Source organism: Macrobrachium nipponense, chromosome 18 (assembly GCF_015104395.2).
Source record: "Macrobrachium nipponense isolate FS-2020 chromosome 18, ASM1510439v2, whole genome shotgun sequence".
NCBI lineage: Eukaryota > Metazoa > Arthropoda > Malacostraca > Decapoda > Palaemonidae > Macrobrachium > Macrobrachium nipponense.
The window spans coordinates 78,883,702-78,904,193 of NC_087211.1; the positions used below are offsets into that span (position 1 = coordinate 78,883,702).

Below are 20,492 nucleotides of genomic sequence, written 5' to 3' on the forward strand. Positions count from 1 at the left end.
GAAAGTAATGACAGACAAAGATCCTAACAAATTATTGGAGCAATAAAACTGGTCTACATGGATCTGAAAACTGCAAGTAACACAAACACCTTGAGAAAATAATTATAAAACATCATATGAGAGATGAATCAGAAATGTCAAACTACACATTAACAAAACATTAAATTGGAAACAATAAATGTACAGATTTCATCCCTCCACCAGTCAGGTCAAGAATAAGGAGTGTTACACTACACAATAACATATATTATATCAGTAACAATAAATGTACTATCAGTAATAATATAAGGACAGGTTTCATCAGTCCACCAGTCAGGTCAAGACTGCTGTAGTTACGGGAACCTCATTTTTACTGATCAATAAAACATTTATACAGATCACTTTTATACAGCATCTCTCATTAATCCATAGGCTACTTATCAAAAACACTAATCTTGTAGGAAAATTTTAATTTCCATAATGAAATTTCTCATAGACAGGGTGCTTACATTGTGCTTCACGTAGTACACCTATATTTTTCTTCATTTGAAATTATGTCTTTTGGGTGAACCCTACACCATCTAGTATGACTTGATGGTCTATTTCACTATCTTTATAATACAATAATACCTCAACTTATCTGACTTTTGTACTTACATTACTATATATTTTTTTTTTTACTAAGAATACCTTTAAAGATAAATATGTTTGTCACTAAACGCAATGTCAAGTAGTACTGGTTATATTAAGCTAGAAACTACTTCATGAGGAATTATGTACAGTTAGCAATGGTACATCTTGTTGTACTATGAGACCTTTGTTAGTCATTAGAAGGCAAATTCCCCAAAGGCATCTAATAACAGCTGAAGTGCTATTGTAATCACATAACTGAATGGTAAAAGCAGCACCAAGTTTTCATTTGGCGTAGTTAACCAAGCACAAAAATATCTCAAATCTTCAGCCTACCAATTATTTACGTTCAGTGGAACCTGTACCCTCAAGTGCATGGGACCACGAGTAACTGCAGGCGCAAGCACTTTCATTTAATAAAAATGCTGCTGTACCCACGAGTAATGACTGGCAAATTATCAATCTGTTATCACAAACTTATGAAAAATTGCTTATGATACATGAGCAGTTAGTGGCCTTATTGAAAACAAACTGAATTATCAGTTTATTATCACAAACTTAAGAAAATGGCTTATGATACGTCAACAGTTAGCTCGTTAGCCATTCCAAAGGCCCAGCGCTGAGACGTACAGGGTCATTCAGCAGTGGACACGAGAGTAAAGGTGGCTTGAAAGGTGTAACAAGAAGAAAACCTCACAGTTGCACTACAAGAAAATTATTAGGAGAGGGTGGAGAGTAAAGGTTACAGCCAAGGGGCGAAGGGTCACTCTAAAGAACCTTAAGTAATGCCTACAGTGCCAGGTGTACCCACAAGCTCTTCCCTCCAACCAATCATGCTTGAGGGTAGAGGTACCACTGTAATATAATACAAAATTTGCATATTTCAAGAAGACAATATAATGGAACGTAATTGTTGGTGTTCATTCTCAGTCCATGTTTCTCAGTCCTTACCTATATTAATTTACCTAATCTTCACCAATAAATCCTACCAGATTCAACTTAAGACGGGAAGTAAACTAATGTATCATAATACATAGTGCAAAACCATTTTGACAGGTATGAGTGAGTATATGGCACAAAAAAAATAAATAGCAAAGCATTTCCAACTTTACAGAGACATATTAACTAGTCTCAGAAAATGAGTTTCTTTTTACTTATTAACAGAGAGAGAGAGAGAGAGAGAGAGAAAGAAAGAAAGAGAGAGAGAGAGAGAGAGAGAGTCAGTCCCGGGGGTTCCCTCAGTAAAAGCGTCTAGCGGTCAGTTATGTTACAAATGACGTCCAGTAGAATAGGACTGATATATTTTACACCGTACATTTATTCGCCATGGAGAAAATTTTGGCAAGGAAATATAGTATTGCTAAATTTAAGCTGCTGTTGTAGCTGAAGCCGAGAAAACAATATTCACACTGCTAATGACTATAAATTATAGTGCATCAGCAACATGGATGAAACTCTAACTTAAGAGGAGAAAAAAGTATTTAAATAAAAAAATCCAGGGCATGAAAGATCACATTTTGCTGTTGTTTTCATGCTGATAAAAGATAAATACATAAAGCTCGTATTATGATGAAACAGGGTGAAAATAGCAAAAAATCTATTGATGAAAAATATAACTTAATCTAGTTCAGAACAAGATGTATTAGTCCTATTTCAACTTAAAATCACATCATATTAACAAAAAATAACCATGTCCCATACAAATAGTTTCTAGAGATTAATTTATGCAATCAAGAAGCAAGAAAATCGCACTGAATTAAACACAGAGGAATAAACTTAAATGCGGCCTCAGCTGATTATTTCAAACAAAAAGATTGACTGCTTTGTTTGTAATTTATAACACAACAGTAATATGAGGCTACATACAGTATTATTGGATACAGTGAAGTATAGCATAACATTTTTAAAGATCCAAGGAAAAGATGCATGTTCGTTATGTTTGTATTTTATGAGGGTCTCACTGCGCTTCTAAGCAGCCAATAACCAGACAACAGCGCTGTAAACCTTACGGAGGGTAAACCCCAGTTACGAAATATTGGACAAGCGTTACAAAACTGAAATGCTGATAACTGGGTATTGCTTCTATAGAAATATAATTCACCATGGATGCTTAAAAAACCAACATCAGGAGAGATCTTAGCTTGGTAGGGACTAAATCACTTGACACTCCTAAAGTTGTAATACTTACAACAGAAAAATTTGAAATACTACAAACTTAAATTTGGGCAAACAAGACAACCTAATAAACCTGGCTAATTTTCAAATTGGTTAATCATTAAGCTGGACTGCACTGGCATTATTAAGTAAATAGGTGCCTATTGTTAGCATTCAACTCTACATGGCAGCTTACAAAGTTTTCTCAACTGAATTACCATCAACTATCCTAAATTGCCCCACCTTCTTGTTGGGTTTTGCTTATTACGATAAAATGATTCTTCCATCTCCAACCACTATTTTCACTGTAAAATCTATGAGACAAACAGCAAAGGCCACTTGTAGCACCTCACTATCCACATCACATAACCTCAACATCCCTTTTGATCTTGTACACCACTAATATACCAAATTTGTAACTAATTTGTATTTTTCATAACTAACAAACCTGAGGTCTTAACAGTTAAAGGCCCACCTCGAACCACCCCTCTAGCAGTCTAAACTGGGTTAGAAATATAACTGATGGGTCACAGGTAGCCGTGGGCATTCTGGGTATACATGCCCCGTGACCTGGTATAGATGCCATTAGTCCCTGGATCTCACAAGTGTAATTTTAATTCTACCGGTTTCCAGCTTGGCGCTAGTAAATCCTAATGTTAAGACCTCAGGTTTGTTAGTTATGAAAAATACAAATTAGTTACAAATTTGGTATTTGTTCATACACGAAACAAACCTTCGGTCTTAACATTAGGATAGACTTACTATTGGAGGGAGGTAAGTCTCTACAACTGACTGGGAGTTTGCCACCTTATCCATTTCCGAATATATAGGGAAATTCTAAGAGAATGGACAATGAACCTAGGACCAAAGATATAAGCGGATCTATTGGTTTTCTCCCACTGGGTGTAGATACCATTCTACTGTTTACTCTTGTCCCTTGCAACTGGATCCACCTTCACCCCTCTTTTCCCTATTATCCAGAGGGGTGTGTCAATTAGCTTTTTACATTTCAGAGGAACGGTATAGCAACACATGACCATAATGATCTGTGAACACTGACAAAGGCTTTCTTGTAACCAATAAAATCCATCAGTATTTATACTTCTCTATACACTACAGCAGAATATCTTGACATTTAATTTGTGCAACTTCTGCCTTTTCTATAACCAACTGTTCAGCTATTAAGCCTTTTCTTTCTTGAGCCTACTATGCGCCAGCAGACTAAATATTGTCACTACACCTGACGTATGTGCAGTCTCTTTAGGTACCAAATTCTGTCAAGTAACCTCTATTTGGTATATTAGATGCATTTTCCAACCCCAATCATCACTGTTTCCATAACCAGTTACTTTCACTCATTATCATAGATTCCACGCCATAAACTGACAGACTCCCTTGTTATCATAGATTCCACGTCATAAACTTAAGACACCAAAAGCAAACTCAGCTCTCAGTACATCAATCAAATTATCTCCCCTCACATCTCTTTACAACTTCATAAGTTCTATCCATTGCCTTTGCTCTTCTGGTATTGTTATTAACCCATCCATCTTTTGACATGCATTTCTTCTCTCTTTTTCACCCATGGACATTTCATTGTTAATTCTGTGGGCTATGTTAACACCAATGCCACTTCCTGAACACATGGCTTTTTGAGCATCAAAACTGTCCACATACATCCCATCTCTCCTTTTAATCTTTGTTTAGTTTTATTATCTAGACTTAGATATATTGCACATTTTACTTTACTGCTTCATCTCCACCCTGAAATTTCTTTACTTGTACCTTTAGTTTTTGACAGTTTTGGTCATAGAACTCTACTTTTCATTCTTATCCACAAATACACAAATGATACAAGTTTTTCAGTTTGATCTAATCTACAGAACCAAACTACAACTTCACCATTTTACAAAAGTTACATCAACTTTTGCCTCCACATGAACACCGTTTACCAAGACAACATGTCTCTTACAGTGTAGGCAATACCCAAAATCAGTAGTATATGGAAACACACTGAAATAAAACATTAAAAAAGTTTGCCTGAATGCTTCCCTTCCATTTTAGTGGGGGTGGAAACAGATGAGAAAAAATATGGTAGTTTTGTGCAGTTGCTTTACCTTCACTTCCACTTACAACCCATGGAAGTATTATACATATATATATATATATATATATATATATATATATTTATCTATATATATATATATATAGATATATATATATATATATATATATATATATATATATATATATATATATATATATAAAACAAAACTGGCATGTTTTTGCTGGGACACTTCTTTCCCCTTCAGCACATGTGGAACCATACTGAAAAAATACCTTACCATGCAACGACATACTGAATGTTGTGCTTAAATGAAAAGAAAAAAACTCACCTGTCTGTGAAGTATTATGAGTTTGATGATCATGAACTGGTGCAACTCCTACACCAGGGCCAGCTGTGGTGGCAGGTACTGGTACAACTGGTACTGGTGCCCCAGTGCCTGTGACAGGCACAGTAATAGGTGTATTAGATTGGCTGGGACGCACTCCAAGTTGGGCTAGGCTAGGACCCCTTATGTAGCCTGGGCCTCCACTGACCCCTCCAGGGCCACCTACCCCTTGCCCCCCCTGGGCAATGCCCCCTGTGCTGACAATGCCTGATGCTGCCTCACCGCGGCCTCCGGTATCAATGCGCCTCTTCATATCGCACTACATTACACCTGGAAGAAATTTCAAAATTATTTAAAACCAACGACACCTAAAAGCTAAACTAGAATCTGCAACACCAATATAAATTGACAGGCAATTTTTTTTTTTTTTTTACCAGTGACAATACGATATCTTAACCACAGATTTCTAAACTATTGTAAAATATTCACTTACGGTAATATCTCCACAAATAATTAAACACTGCTTTTGCGAAGAAAATGACACTTATGCCTGCCAGCAACTGTAACTTGACAATGAGAACTGCTGATGTGGACATACGGTTTTACAATAGCCCCCCAAAAAAATAATAATAATAATAAATAAATAACTAAAAATTAAAATAAATTAATAATTTAGCAAATAATATGGTTGTTGTGACTTTACTAATATTATCTTTGTATATATAATGTCTTCATTAACTACACTATCTCTGTATCTACATGATTTTTACTGGTGCTTTAGTCAAGTTAGGACACAATGCTAAAGAACTTAACTACAGGATAGTTTAAGACCAGCATTTAAAATTGTTAATCATGCATGTAGTGGTAGCACAATAAAAAGTTTAATTAATCAGTAAGTAGTGATGCATTTTGCTTCATACCCCACTGACTGCATCACTGATCTGTTTCAAATCTTTAGCAACCACTTCCTTTTACATTAGGAAGGAACAAGCAATATGATTATCATAATTTCAGTGAACCATCTTGGGATATTACAATTATGATATAAAAGTACGTATGTTTACATCAGTAAAATGAATCAAGAAACTTCATGTACAAAACAGAGAGAGAGAGAGACAGAGAGAGGACTTGTAGTTTGCATGGCACTTAACATGTCTGGAGGCAAACATGTATTACAATGTTTGTATGAAGACACTATATTCCATTAAATCTTGCACACCTAACAGTGTTCAAGAACTGGTCACAAAATAGCTCTCACTTGTGTACAATCCCTTTTGATCCCCCCCCCCCAACCTTTTTGTCCCGTTTTACCTATTTTCATGTATACAGTATATCATGGCTCTCGGGTGAGTTTCATTTTTGGTAGTACTGTATAATGGTTGGGTCTACTATGTTTGTCGCTTTTCCAATCAATTCTCTTGATAATGTACATTACATCAGTTTGTATTATGGATAGGTCTACTATGCTTGTCACATTTTCAGTCAATTCTCTTGATAATACCTATTACACCTATTACTGTGCTTGCCACATTTTCTGCCAAATCTCTTGATAATGCACATTACCTCTATTATTATGGATAGTTCTACTATGCTTGTCACATTTCATTAAATTCTCTTGAAAATGCACATTACACCTGTTAGTACAATGGCTAGGTATATATAACTGCCACATTTTCAGACAATTCTCTTGATAATGCACATTACATCTGTTAGTATTATGGATAGGTCTACTATGATTGCCAAATTTTCAGTCAATTCTTTAGATAATACAAATTCTCTTGATAATGCAAATTACAACTGTTAATATTATGGCTGGGTCTACTATGCTTGTCACTTGTTCAGTCAATTCGCTTGATAATGCACATTATTACATCTGTTAGTATTATGGATATGTTTATGCTTGTCACATTTTCAGTCAATGCTTTTCATAATACACATTACACCTGTTAGTACTATAGGTAGGTCTACTATGATTGCAATTTTTTTTAATCATTAGCATTATTTCTAGGTCTACTATGCTTGTCACTTGTTCAGTCAATTCGCTTGATAATGCACATAGTATCTTTAGTAATATGCCTGCGTCTACTATCACATTTCCAGTCACTTCTCTTAACAATGCACATTACATATGTGAAGTGTTTTACTTGTTAGCCTAATAGGTGTTAAATGTGAACATTTGGTGGACTAAATGAAAATCGTCATACATTTAAACCAGACATACCAAAGTTACGACTTGTCTAATAATAAAACATTCTAGGATGCAGGAAAATCGTTGTTGATTTGGATACACAAAAAATAGTGGGTATTTAGTGTTTAGAACAAGGTGTGATCTGACCTCCAGCTTACTTGAGATGTGTGCAAGATTCCCAAGATCCTCCCCCCCACCCCTTTCCATAAGTTACACACATTATACTACTCATAACTTTTAACGAAAAAAAAATGCTAAAATCTAGTCAAATAGAGCATTGTTTCAACAAAAATTAAAATCCATATGCACTGTATTTTTCTGTATACTGTTTAACATACACATTATTTATTTTTCACAATTTCATTCTCATACATAACTATCCTATCGTAAAATTCCTGTATCTTTTTACATGGAGCGCTGCAATCACGGGTCAGTGGTGATATAAGAGAGAATTGAAAGGGGAGAAAAACATGATGAAGGCCCAAGTGTCCCATGTCTTATGGGAAGGAGGCTCTCCTTCCAAACAAAAGTAATCTCCCTCCTCACTACAATCTCACAATGTCATTAATTAGGCCTACAACCTTTCAATACAGGTAAAATAAAGCAATTTTACACAGGAGTAATTTGTGTTTAATCTGTTCATATTTTCATTACTTACGAGTATTTTGTAAATCGTTAAATACAACCCCTTCCTCACTGCATAAAATGGTTTTTAAAACATTTCATGGAGGAGTATGGTACGAATTAATTTTCTGGAGAAGTCTGGCACGAATTAATTTTCGGAGAAGTCTGGCACGAATTAATTTTCTGGAGAAGTCTGGCACGAATTAATAATTTTATATTATTCCTAATGGAAAAAGTTCGTTTGGTACTCGTTGTGCTTTCTAGGGCTAATTTCCGGGTACCTAAGTAAAACTAGCTGGTTGGATAGCAAAGGAAAGCATTCACAGATAGAGAACAGCCAAGGATTTACTCAAATATGACGGACGAAGAAAAGTGACATGCAGAGCGAATCTACTTAACCAATATCATCAACAGAATTTTTAAGAACTAACTATAGTAGTTTCCCATCAACGATTTCTCCAAGGCAATAATCCCCCCCCCCCCACCCAAACACATCTGTAAACAGCCACACTAAGATTTTTCGTACGCGACTGTTCCACGACAGAGAGAGAGAGAGAGAGAGAGAGAGAGAGAGAGAGAGAGAGTCAGTCCCGGGGGTTCCCTCAGTAAAAGCGTCTAGCGGTCAGCTGCCGCAGTCACTGGCCAGATGCAGTCTGCAATACCTTCACAACGCTAAGAAAATACACACTGCGTTCCGAAAGGTTGCCTTGAATTCGGAACGGTCGTAGAGCGGTAAGTATTGAAAGTAAATATAGAACTCTGAAAACCCATCACTACAAGGGTGATAGGAGTTCCTTTAACACTCCTGCTGCACCACCCCATCTGTGTGCTAGAAGGAAGAAGGACGGAGAATTCAAGGGCGGTCTTTGCAATTCTGCCTGCAGATATACAAGCCCGCTGTTAAGACGTTCAGCGTAGGAGATGAAATTTTAATCTGTGATTTTTCTATAACACTCGATAAACATTCATAATTCACCCTCAACCGCATTACTAAATGTCAGTCTTAGTACTTTCACACAATCCCAAAAATACACGATGTGCATCAATGCCACTGCATTTCTGGTGTCAAAAAACAAGTGCACCGATACGAAACCTGGACGAAGGTTATGGAAAACGTTGGTTTGGGGTTTTCGGGAGGAGGAGAGGGAGGACGATTTTGGGGGCTATGTCGTCAAAGACAGAGGCAGTGGCGCGCTCTCGTCCCAAGCTGCTCTCACTAACCCCCACCCGCTAAACTCCTCTCCGCCATCACAACAATAATGTGCATCGTCCCAAGCCCTTCTCTCGCACCCCCACATGCCGCAACTCTCCTCCCAAGCTCTTCTCTACAAACCGAAGATACCAACTACTATCGTGGATATCTCTGCACTTTTAATATTCTTAAAAATTCATACATTTCACAAATATGAACGGTTTACTTCCTAAATTTTCACAAAACCCAAAAGAAATAGCTTGGCAGAAGAAACCTAAAGATAAAAACACTTTAATATAAACGATGTTTGGCAACTCGTGAAGCACCCAAGAAGGCAGTCAGCGGCACGACTCAACCTGCCAGATCAGAGCAGACAGTGGGTTGTAAGGGTTGGCTGTCAAACTGTTCCTTTTAAATGCTACCGCAATACCTTACTCACGGCCTTTCGTGAGGTGAAAATTAAATAGTGCAGCCATGTTCAAGAAACCATATAGTGCAAATTGACAAATGTTTTGAACTGCTAGTGGTAACGAAGTGGTATACTAAACAATGATGGAGGAGTGTGCGTTGAGGTTCGATGAGGTGAGTGGTTGCGCTGCCAGACCGTCTGATAATGGTGGCAAATCGGGTGATAGCTAACTTAACCCCGTTAATACCACATCACTACCACAATAACCTGAGGTAGAAGGCACCGTCTTTTGTTCTACCTCTACGGTCATTGTCAATTCTCAATGGTTGCATCTTCATGTCCCTCAAGGGCCATTTCCCTTGTCGTTTAACTGGTGAAGAGAAGCAGCCACGAAAACAAACCGGTGTTGAAGATATACCGAAAAAAAATATTTTAAAACCCAGCTTTGGCTAGGGCAAGGACTAGCGTTGCGTGGAAACCTCACAAATTTTCTAACTGTTTGTGCCACTCACACAGGATGCTGTTTCCGATGTCGGGAATCCGGAAACATAGCCATTTGACCTCGTGCATCCACATCATCTCTACTTATCGATCGGTTACTCGGACACTGTATGTTAACACAAAGCATTTCAGCACAACATAACAAAACCCGCCTACACATAATGTGTTGCACAGAACCAAGCCGGCTTCAGATCCCTTCTATGTTCAAACTTATACCTACAAGATGCGATGTTTGCTTTACTTGCCAACATAAAATGACGCCCTTTTGGTGATTGTAAGTTGAAACCTGCCATACTCATGATGAATAAATGTCACCTAGTATCCGGACACATTTTTTTTTTACTCGTACCTCACATTACTAATAGATTCTCATCCCTTAGAAAACCACATCGATTTCGGCACTGCCCACGTAGACACATCGAGTCTAGCAAATACTACCACCATCAAGCTTTGACATTCCCTCTTGTGAAATTGTCCAAAAAAAGTGAACACACTATTATGGTACCCTACTAAATTTACTAAATATGGTTACTCGAGTTATCCCTGACCACTAGTTTTGTAAAAGCATGCCAGTGCGTTACGGGCTTTTTGCTGGTGCAGTCAACACGGGCTTACAGACGAGGGGGTGGGTTCTCGGGGGCGGCTTGGCAACACCCCCTAAAACTTGTAGGGGTTTCGCCAAGGTGACCACTTGGCCTGCCTGCTGTACTGTCGCTTATTCTCATCATGTTTCTCCTTCAATATCATTCAACAAGGATTAAAATTTTTGGGGTTAACCATTTCTAATGCCAGCAATCGACCACCAATTTTCTTAATATGGGATAAATAAAAACATTCGATGTTTTTTTAAAACGAAGTCAAGAGATTGTGACATTCATTAACGAGTCTTTTCCATTTTGTTAACAGCGTTAAACTCAACCGGGAATAAATATGTAACCTATTGGATTAAAAAAGTAGCCACTGGTAACACGGTCGATCATACGTAGATGTTTAAAGTTTCCTACCGTAATATAAATAAATATATATATATATATATATATATATATATATATATATATATATATATATATATATATATATATATATATATAAATCAATTACCCATTGCCTGTTTTGTCTTTGAAAAGAGAAAGGGCGACAAGGAGGGGGGGGGAGAGATTAGAAGCAAACTTCTAATGGTTACCAGGATCCAGCACTTCAAAGTAAGTGAAGTCACATATATTTCAACTTCCACTAGGTTTACTTCTATTACATACAAGAGCTAGAGAGTAGCGTGATTTCAAAAATTCGCGTCTTCGTCTTTCAGCAAACTTGCGACTGCTGAATGGCAGTTAAACCTCAATATTTCATTATCTATTAAAAAAATATTGTGAAATATATTTGAGGCTATGGTTAAATGCCACCTCATAAAAATATATACATACACCGTTCACCTGGTTATTTACCTAAAAACCCCATTTTTGGATAAGCGACAAAATGGAAGAAAAGAAATATCGAGAAAGACGCGATAAGATGATATCAGGGATAATTCGTCGGAACGTTAACATTTGCCAAAAATGTTCTCAACGTTCGACAATTAGGTTTAATGCCACAGCTGAAAGCTTCCCACCGTTCTTCATTCCCCCTTGTAACAACGACTACTTTAGAGTTCCGAATAGAAAGGCTAATTACTTCTTAGTGAAATTCATCCCTAGACCACCCTTGTCTGCGACATCACTCTGATCCACTTTGGCTTTATGTACAGTCCTCCTACCACAACAAGCACTTAGCAATAACGTGGTCAAGAAACAATAACAAAGTTCCTTAATATAGAATAGAGAAGGAGCATAAGGTTAGCTTATTTCCCCAAGTTATTTTCTGGAGCGGAGGAAACAAGATCTCGACAGACGCACGCACAACCTACCGCCTAAAAGTGTGGCAATCAAGGCTAAGGCTCGCGTTGGAAGAGGGGGAGGGTGAAAATAAGTGAGAGGGGGAAGGGAAGGGCGGCCGGAGTGGATGAAAGGGAGTCCACGGATAAGTAGGTACAGTCGTCGGAAGGGGGAAGGGGGAGGGGCCAGGGACTCCGTAAGAGGGTAGGCGGGGATGCACACAAGCGAAGGTGAAATTTACTACGCCGTACACGCTAATACACACCGCCAAGCCGCATCTCCTTTTACTACAGAGAACACATCCGACACTCCTTTTCAGTAACTCCTATATTACACAGCGTTTGCATCGATCACGTAGAGTAGTTATGCGTTCAAACGGATCGCGTCTCGAGCCTTATGCAACAGACGGTGGCTGCGAACTTCGATGATATTACGTGGCTTTGGTTTCTATCATGAAAGCTGAAGGTTCTGCATACAATGATGGCGCACATGACTGCTGCAGTGGGGGTTTACGCCGCTCAATTACGCATTTCTACAGTGAGATTCACTCGTTGGGCAGAGGTGAACTGAACGAACTTATGTTGGTAAGACCTAGCGGTAGTATCATTAAAACAAATCTGAGGTTTGCAATTTTTTTATATGAACCGACGATTAACTCCACGGTCAGCAAGGAAGTGAAGGAATAGCGGTTTGCTACTATCACCCAGGTGATGGTTGGGGACCCACCCAACCCCTCCCCTCCCCTTCCCCGTCGCTGGTTGCTATGACAACCACGCAGCCACCTAATAATAACAATGATTTGATTACTTGCTTTCCCGCTCTCCCTCCAACTCGCTGTAGGGGCTAAACACCTTCATTAACATGAAACTAGTGACAAGAATACATATTAACGAAATTAGACAATTCTCTCTCTCTCTCTCTCTCTCTCTCTCTCTCTCTCTCTCTCTCTCTCTCTCTCTCAACTTCCGCATCCTTAAGCTTTACAAAATTACCAGTGACTGAAAATAGACAAGAGACTCACACGAATTTAGCGGCTAGAATGTATATCACATGACTTTAATCTATAAAGATATAAAATGTAGTATATAGATATGAAAGAGGATGGATATTTCAAAAGCTCTCTAGCAATTATAAAACATGATGTCTGGATGTGCAGGTGTAAAATCGGAGCACAGGTGTGAATAATCAGCCAGTCGTGGCGAATGTCTTGGTTGCAAAGGTCAAATTGAAATTTAAAACCAAATATTCAAGGGAACCACAAATAATAGTGACCTGCATTTTCCAGATTTTAGATTTCCTATAATATGAGGCACAATCATCTCATGATATTTTGTGCAATACTGGAAGTCTGATACATCATAATTGCACCGAGAGAAAACGAAAGCCAACGGGCATAGTGGGGGAAACATACACATGAACACTGGCAATCAAGTGCCTTGAATGACGACCCACATTGCTATCGTTCTAGCCAAATTCTTTACCCCTGTACTACTTGCCCCCTTCACTTCGAAACTCGGTACCTTCACCGTTTCCACCATCATATCAGTCATACGATGAACTACATGGTTTAGTTTTAATGGCCCTAATAGGGTGCAATACTGACACTTAGAATCTGATATGTACCACAGGCCTCCTGTCCATCACGAACACAAAACCTAATATTAGCGCACCCAAGAAAGATTCTCAATTGTATGAGTCTGCCTTGAGGCTTACGTAACTTTCGCCGACTATTATCATTGGACTGGGGAAAACAGCCAGGTGGGTTGACGTGAGGAAGGGGGTGGTGAGCCGTCGCTTAAAATACAACTGTGGAGTGCCACAGGAATAGCGTTACTAAAGGCTAAAGGCATTTGACACTGACGCTACCTCTTCCACCAACGTCTTGCTGGACACCATGGAGGGGAGGGGGGGGGGGGGGGGGGGGGGGGACCGGAATCTCAAGCTTGATCCTGAGATGTCACCACACTTTCTTAAGCCAGGAAGAAAAGCCACATACACCCGAGACGGTAAACAACAATTCGCTCCCAGAATATTTCTGCACCTCTATTTTTACCCGGCCTGCCCTAACATTACTACTAATCGGACCCCGCAGCCAACAGCTCTCAACAAACGTGCGCTTTCATCAAACAACTGCATCCTCTGATTGCTTTCGTGAGTGTTGGACGGAACAGGAAGGGGAGTGGGGGGGGCTACAGTGATGGCCTAATTTTAAGTGGCATCACTGCATGCAGGGAAGCTGCTTCCCAACGGGATTTCCGACCAGAGCGAAGTCGTTCCTCCAAACAAGAGCGAAGTCGTTCTTCCAAACATCATTGCAACAAATCTTTTCACTGCTCGTGACAACAATGTCTCATGCCATGACCACAAGCAAGGATGCAGAGCGTTCACAATTCTCAAGGCCAAGGAAATGTCATACCGCATTTAAATGTCATTACAGTTACAAACTGCGAAGACTACCCTTATCCCAGAGCCAAGCAGCCAGTAAACTTGATGGCACGTGTCAACTGCGCAACATTTCGCGATTCACAAAACATACAATAGAAATCATAGCAAATGGGACAAAACATATAAATGGCGGATTTATTGCGAAGCACCGCACCCAATGTGCCAAAGCTTCACTATATTTTTTGGGAAGGCACTCGACTTTTGGCAAAATAACTCATTTTAGTAATCATGCGGTTCGGATGGGAGGTGAGATATGAACGAACGAACGAGAGAGAGAGAGAGAGAGAAATAGGAATGAACTTGGCTGAATACATAATGGACTAACCACAGCTTGCTCGTAGCCCATCCCATGACAAACAACACACAGTCGTCTTCGGTAGGAACGAGTCCAAATGTCAAAATTCGCCTCTCATATCTCTCAACACGTACGACCAGCTTAATAAGAAAGAAAACGTATCAATTGAGAGTGCGTGTGTCTGTGTGTATATCTCTGGGCACCTAACCTCTAACTGCTTCTCGTTTTCCTTCAGTTGAGATCAGAGCATGTTAACATTCCATTTACGAATTCCTCTGTGTAAGCTTCCTTTCTATTGAATTGCCTTATCCTTCTTTACTACAAGACATTACGGTGCCCTGTTCAACTTTACTCCCTACTTTTATAGACAATCGAAAATGGGAGTGAAACTATCTGTATGTAGCACATGAATATGTACGAGATTTTACTAAATCAATACATAAACTACTCCATATTTCAGTATCCTATAAATTATAGAGGAAAACATTATCATCACTGCACATAAATTAGGAACCTCTATACTTATATTTTGCTGGAGATTGAATACCTTTATCTTTAAATTCAGAGATTAATTATTAGGCAAAAGAGTTATATGGAAAGGACACCATGACGATGCTTTAGGTAAAATCAAGAAACCGAAGGCCATGGTACACACGAGAAAGGGCCCTATAATACGGAATGAAGCAACTAGGGCCAATTTTTGGCTTCCACATGGCCCGCGTCCCAAATTTTCTTTACAACTGCCAAACCTTGGCGAGGACCCCGGGGAAGCTCAGGAAAACGTTTACGACCCTTTCCAATCTAAGCCAGTCAATGGCGAAGATAAGGCGAGATATCTTTTGTACACCCCGTCGCAGAAGATTACCTTCCTCTCATCCTTAATGAGGCGACACTTCTAACTCTTCGAGAGAGATGATCAATGAAAAATAAACATGATATTAAAACAAGGAGACACATGACTTCTTACTGGTCCTAAACATTTCCTGCGAGTGCAACCTGATCCCCTGTAAACAAAAAACCTAACATGACGTATCCAAAGACGTCCGCCCTAAATAATGTAGCACAATGTCCCCGATACTAAGTCTCAAGTCTCATGAAAAATGTACACGCTTAGTAGATAACTGGTTTCAGTAAGATTTGTCAATGATTTCTGAAGACCAACCATGTATCGCGAACATGCTGTACAAAATCAACAAGGAAGAGAGAGAGAGAGAGACTCGTACAAAAACTTGAGCAGCGTATACAAGTTCTTTATGAACTCCACCAGACATAACATTAAGGCTTCCAGCTTTAAATATTACTGCTACCTCTATTTCAACCATCATTTTCCTCGCATGGAAAACTCGACAAGCAGACCCAAAGTAACAGATGTGAAGTAGTTTTTACCTTATCCAAATGTCGCTGGCTTTTACAATAGGCATTGAAACTCCTCAAAATGTACACTTATACCCAACGAACTAACCTATATCCTCCTCAGAAACGACGGGAAACGAGTTGCGTAACGCGGTTTACCACAAAGTAAGCGGTGCACACACCCACGCATGCATGGAGACGCGCACATACAACCCCCCACCCCACCCCGCCCTCTGTGTGTGTGCGCGTTTGAGAGAGAGAAAACGGGTGTTTGTGATATTTCACAGATGGGATGCCGAACGTCATTCAGAATTAGGAGTCTGTATGTATAAATGAGAGAGAGAGGAGAGAGAGAGAGAGGAGAGAGAGTGGAAAGAGAGCGGAGACAGAGAGCGAGAGAGATCTGAGAGAGAGACGAGAGAGAGAGAGAGAGAGAGAGAGAGAGAAAGCAGTTTACAGGTTTATATACATAAAACAATACAGCCAAATGAAGTTATAACAGGTATAAAGTGAAAAGATCGTTCGCTCCCACTAAGGGATACGCCACCATGACTAACCAGCCAGACTTAAAAAAAGAGATGACGTCATATACGGCTCGCAGAGAGGTCCTCCACGATGATTACTATACTTCGATAGCACTTTCACGCGGAGGGGAAAAAATGTGCGTATGCCTTCATGAAGAAACAAAAAAGAGGGACATCAAGACTATAACTATTCCCGATAAGAATCGCGACACAGAACACGACCCACGGCTTGTGCTTCTTAAGCCTAAAATCATGTCGTACCAAAATGTCAATCCAGCTGCCATAAGTCACAGTTAGGTGACGATATCGCCCTGAAAGGGGCTTCTTAGTCAAGTGCCAGTGGGCGGTGCCTCTCTATCTTCGTGAGGAGGCTGCTCGTGAAATGCTCTCAGAAAGCCTACATTGCTTTTGTAGTTTGCTCTCTCTCTCTCTCTCTCTCTCTCTCTCTCTCTCTCTCTCTCTCTCTCTCTCTCCGTAAATAATAACGAGTCGACATGCATGGCCAATCCTAGTTGGTCTTCTCCAAATTACTGGAATAGCAACAACTCTGAGAAACACTTCAGAACATGATCATTCTTTAAAAACATGGGAAACATCACGTCTCCCACCAACAAACAGACACCCGTTTAATCACAATAACAAGGACTTCAAATACGATGCCACAATCAAAGTGTAGTAGCTTGACCACGGATATTATTCCTTTACATACAAGTCTTACGGGAAACAAAATCTCAAGTTTAAAAACCATTGGGTTAGAAATAATAATAATTGTGGTGTGCAATGGGATAAGAGCAACTAAGGCAAACTGTCTTGCTGAAAAATCCAATTAATTCTAGTAGGCTGCGGTGTAAACATTACTAATTTCACCAGACCAACCTGATAACCGACCGCCACATTTCTTGTGTGTTCCTAGGTCAGTTAACTCTTTCTTAACGAAATCATCTTTAAAGCTATTTTTATCAAGTTGGCATTTGTTACAAAAACCAGCTGTATAAATTTCAAGCAATAATCATCACAACACGACCGACAGGAAAAAAAAAATACCACACACACACACACACTCAAGGCCGCACAATAACAGCAACTGGGCGCTCTGCAGACAGAGGGATGTGGGTTGTCCCTTCCAGCCTGAACTCCCCCGCCAACCCACAGCCCAAAAAGTGCCCCATTCTTAGGCCACAGCTGTCTGAAAGCGAGCAATCCCTGAAGCATGGACAGTGTTCCTACTTGCAGTGCTATCATACTCCACAACATCGTACCGATTTCAAAGTCAACAAACTTCAGAATCAACCAAGGCAATCATGCAATATGCGTTGTTGCTCAATCTGAGAGTCAGCAAGCAGCACCTACAGCTTAAAAGCCCAGCCCAACCCTTTTCGTCCTGGTGCCTCCTCATGTCAAACACCTCTAGCACAGCACAGCATCCATCTCCTCTCCTCTCCTCTGCCTGTACTGGTCCAATTCTCGTGCTGCTCAACGAACAGGACGCGAGATCACATTTCCCATCCGAAAATGAAATCATTCGTAGTTCTAAATAAAACCCCAATGACTCGTCTAAGGTGCCGACTGTTAATTTGTAAGTACAGAGTGTTTATCAAATGTTTTACACAAGATACACGAGCATCTGACCTTGGCAATTGTTCACCATAACCTTGAACACACAGCACCCCCCCCCCCCCAAAAAAAAAAAAGTAAAAGCAAACGCTGCGCCAGAGAAAAGCAATACGAAGCAGTCAAGAGTTGGCTACACAGAGGCAAACACCTATTAGCTGTCTTTCTTTAGAGAACTTCATTGCTGAGGTCCCACATGACATTCTGGAGAGAAGTACGTCGAAATGAGGTGGGTAATTAATTGTTGAAACAAGCACACTACGCCATCACTATATTTACAGACAAATGGATCTGGAATGTGACCAACACTAGATTGACATGGCATTTTGAATCTGGTCATCTCTCTTACGAGAACAGCCTACAGACCATTAAAATAATTCATTTATTATTATTATTTTTTTTTTGCCAAGAAAAGTTATTAGTTTCTTAGAAGATGAATACTAGATTATTTCATTTTGGGATAGTACCCAAGAAAGTCCTCCCTAAGATAAAACGAATTTGGGGCTGTTAAAACCAGGGAAAACCAAAACACTAATATTAAAAATAAATACATAAAACTTGAAAAAATAGAAGTCCCATTTACAGTTTCCCGATAAATTCTGAAGGTAAAACATTTCCTACGGTCATGTGCAACATACATTAACGCGTTGATACCTGTTGAAGCCGTACACCATATTCACCAATTACGAAGACACTTTTCTCGATATAAATTGTTTCTTACAACATATGCCTTGTATTCCCCACAAGTTAAGCATGAGACAGATGTACTTAAAGGCAAGGTTTTGAGCTACAGTACCATGGTAAATAAAAGAAAGATCTTAGTAACAGTATTACGGTACATAAAAAGGCAGGAAAAAAAGAACTGAAGCGGAAAAACTTTCCTTCAAGGCCTTTTCATTAAAAGAAAAGACTAAAATAACCTATGTTTGTGGCTTAGTGAAATCAGCACCGACGGTCCTACAATGGAAACCGATGATGCCCTTTGGCCAAAAGGGAAAAACGGAAACAGCCCTCATATTCTCATACTCTCCAACCTCTATTTTCACTAGACGCGGAGACCAGAATGGAGATGTAAAGGTTTGGGAATCCTGCAGTAGTAAACCTTTTTCCAGCACCACAGACAACACAGTGACGTAGTAAAACTGCTCCTACCCAAATCCCGCCGACAAGGTCCCCAGCCAGGCCCATCTACCACCGGGAAGACAGCCCTATAACACATGGCCACCCTCCCGGGCCAAAATCAATGAGACAAGTATTCACAGATTATACTCGAGGGCTGGCTTACAACCTTCCCCTTGATACTTTCATATCAATAAATGGAGTTTCTTCGACACATGAGATCCTTTCTTCTCTGATACACAAAAGACAAAATGAACCTTTTACGTTAAACGTTTAATAAATTTACGTAACCATTCTAACAAAGTCAACACGCCTATATAGAACAATGATCACCACAGACTTGACAAACTCGGTAACGGCCAGGACAAGACATACATCCCTCTTATATACAGCAAATACAAAGAAACTCGATACGACGCTGTCAGTAAACAAACACCTAAAGGGATGGCGCTTTGAACTTACTCTTAGGCAAAGCAAACGCGAGTGGACAACGTAAGATTCTCAAGGGCACAACACACCCTCCAATGTGATGATATCGAAGGACACCTGAATAGCTAAGTTGATTTAAAGGGAGTCAAAGACTTTTAAGACGGGTTGACAAACACCTGCTTAACGACCGGTTACCATACAAACACTTGCTAGACTTTTCAAGAGATTTTCGCAAATGATCATGGTAAAAGGTCACATATTTGATTGCTATTATTGTCACCAGTGCATGACATGATTATAAGCACACATCGCGTGTAGACCAATGAAAAAGATGTCCCGTTAATACACTTAAGAGAATTATAACAGTCGCTAAAATATATGAGTTTCTCACAGCTTCATCATCATTTAAGAAACTTTATCACTGGAACTACGATTATCGATTATAAACGAAAAAAAATGAAAAACTTCAATACAAGAAACAAGCTGCAACCGGGGTCCAAGTAAAATAGTGGGGATGGCATTGATACTAAACAATAACTCCATTTCAATTAGTTTATTTCGACTATCGACCCACTTCGATAAAAGTATGATTACAGGGGACTAAATGCAAATACAAATAAAAGCATATATTGCTATAAAGATGCGGCCGCTGAAGGACAACTTTTCATCAGTTCACATTCCAAGTTTCTACTACAAATTTTGTAACCATAGTATAGCATCAAAAACAACAACACGAAGGTATACAAACAGACAGACAGACTTTGAGTAAAATCCC

General features: G+C 39.4%; 1 protein-coding gene across 6 annotated transcripts in view; it reads right to left on the reverse strand.

Moving 5' to 3' along the window:
• The window catches only part of LOC135197233 (paired amphipathic helix protein Sin3a-like), a 107,353-nt gene that overhangs the window by 74,490 nt on the left and 12,371 nt on the right, over positions 1-20,492 (reverse strand). For 5 of the 6 annotated variants that reach the window (XM_064224323.1, XM_064224322.1, XM_064224321.1 and 2 more), the window contains exon 2: positions 5,160-5,486. In XM_064224323.1, the coding sequence (XP_064080393.1) occupies positions 5,160-5,469 (310 nt within the window). In that variant the 5' untranslated portion in view covers positions 5,470-5,486. Of the gene's footprint in view, positions 1-5,159; positions 5,487-9,061; positions 9,081-20,492 lie in introns of those variants that run through there. The other variant, XM_064224320.1, reaches the window with a different exon arrangement.